Source organism: Colius striatus, chromosome 16, assembly GCF_028858725.1.
Source record: "Colius striatus isolate bColStr4 chromosome 16, bColStr4.1.hap1, whole genome shotgun sequence".
Lineage (NCBI taxonomy): Eukaryota > Metazoa > Chordata > Aves > Coliiformes > Coliidae > Colius > Colius striatus.
In genome coordinates, this window is record NC_084774.1 from 2,426,124 (window position 1) to 2,435,687 (window position 9,564).

Consider the following 9,564-nt stretch of genomic DNA (forward strand, 5'->3'; position numbering starts at 1 on the left):
TAGGAGCCCTCACACAGTGAATCTTTTGGCCTTTCCCCCCTAAGCAGCCATAACCCACCTTTAGAGCTCAGCCCCACACAAATGGCAGCGTGTGCTGAGCTCTCCCTGTTCTGCTTTGTGCCTCCTGAGCCACGTGTTTGTGTAGCTCTTGAGGAAGCTCCAGAGCCCGCTGCAGTAACGTGTGCTCCTTGCAGGTGCAGCACCTGGACGCGCTGAGCGGGGACGAGCTGCTGCTGACCGGGGAGGTGAGCTGGCGGCCGCTGGTGGAGCGCGACGCCCGCAGCATCCTCCGGCCCCTGGCGCCTGTCTACAACGACGAAGGACTCTGAGGGCACCGGCCCCTGACACCTCTGTGGCTTGTTGGACCAGCTTGGGAAGCATGTCTGCAGTGGGACTGGGCTGAGGCTGCAATTGGACTGGACTGAGGCTGCAATTGGACTGGACTGAGGCTGTGGGGACACTGGGCTGAGGCTGTGGGGGCACTGGGCTGAAGCTGCAGTGACACTGGGCTGAGGCTGTGTGGGCACTGGGCTGAGGCTGCAGTGACACTGGGCTGAGGCTGTGTGGACACTGGGCTGAGGCTGCAGTGGCACTGGGCTGAGGCTGCAGTGACACTGGGCTGAGGCTGTGTGGGCACTGGGCTGAGGCTGCAGTGACACTGGGCTGAGGCTGTGTGGGCACTGGGCTGAGGCTGTGTGGACACTGGGCTGAGGCTGTGTGGGCACTGGGCTGAGGCTGCAGTGACACTGGGCTGAGGCTGTGTGGGCACTGGGCTGAGGCTGCAGTGACACTGGGCTGAGGCTGCAGTGACACTGGGCTGAGGCTGTGTGGGCACTGGGCTGAGGCTGTGTGGACACTGGGCTGAGGCTGTGTGGACACTGGGCTGAGGCTGCAGTGGCACTGGGCTGAGGCTGTGTGGACACTGGGCTGAGGCTGCAGTGACACTGGGCTGAGGCTGCAGTGACACTGGGCTGAGGCTGCAGTGGCACTGGGCTGAGGCTGCAGTGACACTGGGCTGAGGCTGTGTGGGCACTGGGCTGAGGCTGCAGTGACACTGGGCTGAGGCTGCAGTGACACTGGGCTGAGGCTGTGTGGGCACTGGGCTGAGGCTGTGTGGACACTGGGCTGAGGCTGTGTGGACACTGGGCTGAGGCTGCAGTGGCACTGGGCTGAGGCTGTGTGGACACTGGGCTGAGGCTGCAGTGACACTGGGCTGAGGCTGCAGTGACACTGGGCTGAGGCTGCAGTGACACTGGGCTGAGGCTGTGGGGGCAGGAGGAAAATTTGCTGATGAAAAGAAAATATTCAATTAGGTATCCTGTGAGTGGTGGCTCCAGCACATGGGAGAGATCCTCTTCTGAATGTCCACCCACAAATAAATGCTGGTTGGCTGGAGAACCTCTGTCCTTTTTATGGCACTGAGTGGTCCTTGCTGACAGCCTGGAGGACCTGCCTTCTGTCTGTAGGAAACCAGGTACTTTATGGAGACTGAAAGTATCTCAGGAAGATGTTTGTGTCCTTTGCCTCAGAATTGCCATGTGGTGAGGCAGTGGTGTTCCTCTGCTCCCTGAATGACTGCAAATGCAGAACTGAGCTTTGCATATTAGATGTTAATGTACTTTAAAGCCTCATATCGACATGCAAGAGTCCATTTTTGTTTCAGTGGAGTTAAGAACTGCTTTAACAAATTCTGAAGGGTTTTCTGTGAAAATCCTTTTGGGGACCTCAGCTCTGTTGGAGCAGCATGGGAGGATGTGGAGTGATGCTCAGTCCCCAGTAATGCTCTGTGACTCTAGCCATTTTAATGAGAATAAAGCCCAAAACCTGGCTGTGCCTGTCACTAAGAGTACTTGGTATTTCAGTCTGCCTTGCTGATATTTCCATACTCCTTTTAGAGTTCTTTATGCAAAGAGCATCCCTGTTTCTGTGCACAGGACAGGACTATTCTGGCCTGGCAGGGCAGGCAAATTCCATGAAGCTGGTAATTGTGGGAGCAGGAGCTCCACTGATGAAATCAGCAGAGGCTGAGGTGCTCACAGGCTATTTCCATGTCACTGACAAAACCAGGTTTCATTTCTCTCCCATCTAACATCCCAGTCAATCATGAATGTCAGTCAGGGTGACACTGATGCACGTGTGTTCTCTGTGCCACACGTGCTTCTGATGAGAACGAGCCCCAGAACGTCAGGAGGTGTTTAATGAAGCCTTTGATCAGAGCTGAAGATGACAATCCTTAATTTGTCAAATTAGGCTTGAATTTGTAAAGTGTGCCTGTGCCTGGCTGTCACTTTTCTTCCTTCTGAAGTTGCTTCTGTCATGTTTTGTCCTTTTGGGGAGCACTTTTTTGGGGTGTCCTCGTGGGCAAGAAGCCAGTGGCAACCTGGGGGCAGCAAGAAGAGTGTGGGCAGCAGGGCAAGGGAGGTTCTGCTGCCCCTCTGCTCTGCCCTGCTGAGGCCTCATCTGGAGCCCTGTGTCCAGTTCTGGGCTCCCCAGCTGCAGAGGGACAGGGAACTGCTGCAGAGAGGCCAGTGCAGGGACACCAAGATGATCAGGGGACTGGAGCATCTTCCTTGTGAGGAAAGGCTGCAGGACCTGGGGCTGTTCAGCCTGGAGAAGAGGAGACTGAGGGGGAGCTCATTAATAGTGACAAATATCTCACTGGTGGATGTCAGGAGGTTGGGGCAGCACTTTTCTCGATAGTAATCTGGTGACAGGACAAGGGGTGATGGGCTGAAGCTGGAACACAAACAGTTCCAGTTAAACATAAGGAAAAGCTGTTTCCCTGTGAGATGAGGGAGCCCTGGCCCAGGCTGCCCAGGGAGAGTGTGGACCCACCTGGACACGTCCCTGTGTGAGCTGATGTAGGTGGGAGCTGCTTCTGCAGGGGGTTGGGCTGGATGATCTCTGCAGGTCCCTTCCAACCCCCCCATGCTGTTGTTCTATGGCTTGCTGGGCTTCTCTCTGCACAGAGCAGTGGGGTTCAGAATCCCAAACACTGGATGGCAGGGCTTTAAGACAATCTTCCATTCTGCTCTGAGGCTCCTTCTGTGGGTGAAAAAAAGCATTTTGTTCGTTTTTTTTTTTTCCAAGGCAAACTTCCTCAGTTTAACTTGTTATAAAATGAGTCATGTAAAGAACCCCTCTCTGTGTGAGGTGTATCCTTTCTCTGTGAAAACATCACAGGCCAAACAACTTGCTTGCAGTTTATTTAAGATGCTTTTGTTGAAAGCTGAGCTAAGCAGAGAAACCTCTTATGTGTGAAGTATTATACAGTGTGTGTGAGATAATAACACCTTGTAATTCATTACAGCTGGGCTGTATTTACATAGAAGAAGGCTGAGCTGTGTAGGAATTTGCTGATTAATTTATTTTTAATGAGAGTGAAGTATACCAAGTACCAAAATCAACTTTGCTTTGTGTATCTTACTGCTCCTGAAATAGGTGGAAAAAGTAATGGTAGATATTTTGGCTCAAAGCTACATACATTAATTCACCTACAAACCAGTGATTTTCAACTTTAACCCCTTTCCTGCTCTCTAATTTGGACCTGGGCTCGTGTTACCCTGGAACACAGGGCTGGGAGCACCCCACCATCCAGCCTGGTGCAGCCCAGGGCTCAGGCTGATGCTCTGGAGCCAGCACATGAGCAGAATCCCTGGGGCTGCTGGTCTGGAGGTGACAATGCCATTTGTGCTGTGGTTGTAGAGCAGCCATGTGGTTCTGAAGCCTTTCCTGTGCCTGTGGGCAGCAGGCTCCAGAAATCACGGGGCTGGGCTGTGGTCCTTGGCATCTGCTTTTGTCCCTTTTATTAAGGTGAGAGTGAAGCCCTGTAATCAGGGCTCTCTGATTGTTCTGTAAAATGCTTTCCAGCACCCTGCTGTCACAGGGCTGAGCCAGCAGCTGGGCTGTGTTTTAGACAGAAGTGTGTGGGGCCTGTTGAGAGAATAAGGCAGAAACTGTCTGTGAATTAAGAGTGATCTGTTAGAGAGGAAAAATACCCTGAAGCCTGCACAGGGCAGGAGAAAACTTTTCTTCCCAGCCTGTAGTAACTTGGATTTGGTTGTAAAATATGACCCCTTGTACAGATGCAGGCCAAGAGGCCAAAAACATGCCATTGCCAATATCTTGTGTGTGAGCCTTAACAACCAGAAATTAGAGCCCTTGAGAGAGAATGTTTCCAGTAGCAACATCTGCACCTTGCAGTCATTTCAGCAGCAATGGTCAGTTCAAAGTGATCCCTGTGCCTAGTGCTGCCTCAAGTGCAGCAGAATACCTGGGGGTTTAAAGCAAACATTGTAAAGCCCATCTTTTCCAGCACTGGAGGTTTTGCAGAGGGCATGGACAGCTCTTTGTTGGTGCTGCTGGGTTCTGTGAAGTGGTCTCTGACCATCAGCTTGGAGACACTCACTGTATCTTTAGTGAATGCAGGGATGTGCAGTTCTGGAAGGGTTGAGGACTTGATCATGCAACCTGATCTACCTCATCTACAGAGTTTGGACATCACTTCTTATTCCAGCTTTCTCAGGTGTCTTACAGAGACAAGAGCCTCTAGGAAGCACTCATCAGTTCAGCTAGATGTTTCCTGCTTCTGTGAGCAGAAACAAAGGCCCAGTGCTCCACCTCCTCCCTTCCTTGGTGCAGTTTTGCATCAGTGGGAGAGCAGGTGAATGTTTTGCATACAGGGTCAAACTTGGGAAGTCTCTTGCTTCAGACTGATACTCTTGAAACATGTTTGAAGGGCGTGGGTGGGAGTCATCTGATACCCTTCAGTGCCTAGGGTGTGTTTGAGGTAGGTGACTGTTTTTCTGTGTCAGCTGCAGTGTTCCCTCTGCCTTCTGGTCATTCTGTCCAATGATAGAATAGTTTTCCTGTGCTTGCTTCAGCAGATGAAGTGCTAAGAGCACAGGAATCTTTGATGATCTCCACACTTTCTGTACTGCCCAGCTCCCTAAGCCCTGTTGAAATGCAGTTACCACTTCCCAGGTTCCTGACTCCTACCCTCACCAACCACAAAGTGAAGTGTTCAGTTGTGCTTCTGCCACACACGTGCCCCTGGGGTCAGAATTGCCGCTCCTGAAGTAGCAGCTGGACTTAACCAGTGACCCCTCTCCCTTACCCTTTGCCTTTGGCTTGGCAAATAAGGTAAGCAGAAACTGGAGAGTGGGTAAAAGCATTTTTTTCCACCAGAGCCTGAAATCAGATGAATGTAAAGTCGATGAAGAATGGCAAAGCTGTGGGAGGGTGAGCACCAGCCAGGAGAGGATGGTGCCTGTTTCTACAAGCAGTCCCTGGGCTGGATGCCACTGCATGACACCACTTTGAGGAGCAGCAGGAGCCATACCATGCCCTGTGACCCACTCATATTTTGCCACACTCTTCTACTTCCAAAACCCTGCAGAGAAGGTCTTCCTTCAGAACTTCAGCACAGACCTGATGGAGTCTACTTGTGGCATTTCTGTGGAACCAGTTTAATGCTGAACGTGCTGCAAAGGTTCTCTGCATCTCAGGGATGTGCTGAGGAACTGCTTGAGCACTTGGAGCATCCCCTCTACAGGTATGCTGAACAATTTGTTGCCCATCCTGGGGTGCAAGGCTGGACTGTGTGTGCTTTCTTCCAGGAAGTGAAAACACCAGTGTTTAGGTATTAATATTTCCATTAATACCTAAAACTTACTGAGTGTTTTCCTAACTCCTACTCATAGAGTTGTATTGCAGCAGTCATCTGTTGTGACATTCTCCAGCTTCTCATGTCCCAGCACAGATGTTGGTTGTGGTCTTTCCTAGCCTAGAAGATGGGGATATTTTGGATGATGCTGGTGGCAGCTAACTTCTTCGTGTACACCCTCCCATATAGGCTCTTGCCCACCCCATCTGCCTCTACACATTTGCTCTGCTTTATCTGGTCTCAGTTTTCTTCATGTATAATAAACTCTTTTTTTGCTCTGCTCTCTACAAGGGGCTGAGATGAGCCTGTGCCTCGTTCATTCTGCTGAACATGGGGCTTGACTAGGCCTTCAGTGGCTTAGGGCTGGTTTAGCATCTCTCCCAGCAGTCTGGGTGATGGCACTTCTGCCACTCTGCACCATGCCTTAAGGAGCACTCTCTCAATCTTTTGGGTATATTGTGTCTGTACAGTTGTCACCCTCAGCACTGTCTGTCTTTTCCTGAAGGTCTGAGAAGCCAAGGAGAGGGCAGAAGCTTACACAGGAGCCTGGATGTAGGATGTCAAGGATGTAGGAAAGACCCTGAGGCTCTACATGAGTGAGTAGTATGCTCTGCTGCTTAGGCAGTTGTGCTGTGCTTGGGAAGTACCCACCTTTCCTCTGCCTGCCAAGGGAACTCCCCCAGTGGTGCTGTGTGCTTGGCCTCCTGCACTATAACGGAGCAGCTGCATATTTATAGTCTTATGATGATCCTTCCCAGACTCCTCTGGGGAGCTTGTTTTTCACTGCTGCCTGTTTTTCAGGTGCTGAGGGCAGCCCTGTGCATCTCACATGTGTTCTTCTTGAAGTTGTTGAACATGTTGAGGGAGTACTTGTTTTGCTTGCAGTCATTCAACCTGCTTAACAGCTTGCTCTGCTCATTTGTGGAGTGAGAGATGTTGGGGCCTCATCTCCACTGGGAATGCAGAGCAGGAGCTGACATGGGCATATGATTGCACCTTCTGCTGGTACATTTCAGTGGCTGCTCCACTGATGTGAAGTGCTGGGAGCAGCCAGGGAGTTGACACTGAGTGGCAATAGATCTGCTTGAGGGACCAGGGGCAGACTAGTGAAAACAACGTCCTGCACAGGAGTGCAGGAGCCAGTGGCATCTACTGTCCTGTTCTTACTGTCCTGTGCAGGTGTGTTTGTGTAGGACCCTGCAGCATGTTGCTGAGGCTGGATGCTGTTGGTGTACTGCAGCTCTCCCAGGAAGTCAGAGCTGCTTGCTGCTCATTTGGGAAGCCAGGAGCCCTGTGCATGCAGAGCCATCATTAACAGTGACCTCACTGACTGCAAGGGCGGTCTGGGCTCCTTCATTCCTCAGCCCACCTCCAGCCCCTGGGGCTGCTCCACATCCTGTTGAGGCCAGGCATCATTGTCCCACATCCTTCCCTTTGTACCCTCTTCCTGCTCATAACCAACCTCACTGATGTTACAATGCCCAGTTCCATTTCTGTGTATTTCCTTTGGAAGGAGAGAGGTGACTGAAAGTGCTTTTTCACACATGCAGCACAGGGCAGCAGCCCAGGAGGAGTCCCACCGTGGTCCTTCTCATGACAGCTGTGAATGGGCACCCTAAGCAGCTCAGGGCTGGAACTTGAAAGGCCATCAGAGCAACTCCCTGGCCACGTGCGGCTTTGCCTTCATGGCACATGGGTGGCAGAGACCTCAGAGTGGCAACTGGGAAGAACATACATAGAATCACAGCATCACAGCATGGTGGGATTGGAAGGGACTTGTAGAGCTCATCCAGCCCAACCCCCTGCAGAAGCAGCTCCCACCTAGCTCACACAGGAACGTGTCCAGGTGGGTCTTGAAGCCCTCCAAGGAAGGATCCTCCACACCCTCCCTGGGCAGCCTGGGCCAGGGCTCCCTCATCTCACAGGGAAACAGTTTTTCCTTATGTTGAAATGGAAACTTTTGTTCCAGCTTCATCCCATCAGCCCTTGTCCTGTTGCTAGATACCATCGAAAAAAGTGCTGCCCCAACCTCCTGACACCCACCAGTGAGATATTTGTCACTATTAATTAGATCCTCCCTCAGTCTCCTCTTCTCCAGGCTGAACAGCCCCAGGTCCCGCAGCCTTTCCTCATAAGGCAGATGCTCCAGTCCCCTGATCATCTTGGTGTCCCTGCACTGGCCTCTCTCCAGCAGTTCCCTGTCCCCCTGGAGCTGGGAAGCCCAGAACTGGACACCCCAGCTCATCTCCCTGTGCTGCTTGTTTGCATGTGGCCAGTGAATTCTGCACAGTAACACTGCTGTGCAGATGCCTTACAGAAATGCCTGTAGGTGGTTGTGATGAGTGCCATGGTGTTTTGTGGTGGAAGATGTGGATTTCAGTCTGAAGAGAAAGGGAGAAAAGGCAAAAATCTGGCTTCTTGTGTTCCTGAGCAGGTGCTCTCCAAGAGCTGTACTGTCATGAAGTTGGCAGGCTGTCTTTGGTTTGTGCTTGCAAAGGAAGCAGCAGGCACATTTGTGGAAAGCCCAGGCCAGGTCTTATGTTTGGTGAGCTCCAAGAACATCTGTAGTGGGACAGAAGAATAAAGTATTGCCTAATGATTGGATCCTGACTGAGCTCAGGTATCAGCCAGTGTACAGCTGTCGAGGGACAGTGACTTGGAAGCAGGACTTGGTGTGTGTGTGTTCAGTCTCCCCCTTGTCTTTCTCTGTTGATGGCAGGTGTGCAGACAACACTTCAGATAAGATCCTTGCTTTTAGCTGGCAAAAATTGGCTCTTGTGATTCCCACATCCTGTGTTGGCCAATCAGTTTGTGCACTGCTGGATAGTCATTTCTATCTTTGCCAGACAGCAGGAGCAAGATACCTCTCATCTGATCTTAGATGGTAAACCTGTGCCCCTGACTGGAAGCCTGAGCTCTCCTGCCCAGTGGGGAGAGAACATCCCTTCCATGGCAGATTCCATCTGACTTGTTTCAAATGTCTGCCCTGGTAGAAATCTCCACCTCTCCCCACCGCCACTGAAGCAGCCCAGCCTGGCAAGCTCAGCTGGAGATGTTTACATCATGTGTGCTTTCATGTGCTGAGGCCATGAGAAATTCCTGGAGGGAGAGTAGATCACTACCAGGTAGCAGCTGGAGACAGTGGAAGTCCCTTTACAGAATCAGCTCCATCCTGTTACATCCCTTTCCCTTGCTTTTGCCCCAAACTTCCTTGGCTTATTCACCTCACAGTTGATGTTATTGCTTAAGCTGCTCCAACATTTATTTACACCTGTCACACTTCTGTGCCAGCACCTTTATTGCAGTGTTGTCCCATATCTCTTGTCCACAGCTGCTCACTCTGCACCTGCCTGCAGCATTGCAGCTCTGCCCTGCCAGGCAATTAGAATGTTCTCATTAAATGTACCTTTGCTTCTGCTGGTGCAGTTCTCACAGTCCCAGTAAGTGTTCATCCTGACTTCAGGGACTGAAACCCTAGACAGCTAATTTAAGTGAATCTTCCTGCTCCAGCTCTGGTCCCTGGAGAGTGATGGTCCCTTGAGGACATGATTCATCTCAGCTGACTTAGAACTTTGTGTGTGAATGTGCTGGTTCACACTTAGGCATAGGCTGTCTCTCCCTTGCCTATTGCCTGCTGATTATTAGAGAGCAGACATTTAGCTCTTAGGTGACTTAATCTAGCCTAGATGAATTTAACCTACAGAGGTTTGTAATCTGTAGGTAAAAGGTTAGCTGATGAGATCAACTGTCCAGCACCTGTGGAGTTCAGCATCTGCAAACTGAGCTGAATAAGGTGTGGGAGGTCTGGGGACTCCTGTGTACAGTTGTAACGTGCTGCATTGTGTTCTGGGTGGTGTGTTCCTAACACAGCTTTTCCAATAACTTATTAGTGTCTGCCT

The 9,564-nt window shown here is 51.2% G+C and overlaps 1 protein-coding gene across 2 annotated transcripts in view; it reads left to right on the forward strand.

Moving 5' to 3' along the window:
- Positions 1 to 1,398, forward strand: part of LOC104558938 (ubiquinol-cytochrome-c reductase complex assembly factor 1) — a 61,055-nt gene extending 59,657 nt beyond the window's left edge. For both annotated transcript variants that reach the window (XM_062009381.1, XM_062009382.1), the window contains exon 10: positions 195 to 1,398. In XM_062009381.1, coding sequence (XP_061865365.1) covers positions 195 to 329 — 135 coding nt within the window. In that variant the 3' untranslated portion in view covers positions 330 to 1,398. The remainder of the gene's footprint in view (positions 1 to 194) is intronic.
- Positions 1,399 to 9,564: the final 8,166 nt, after the last annotated feature.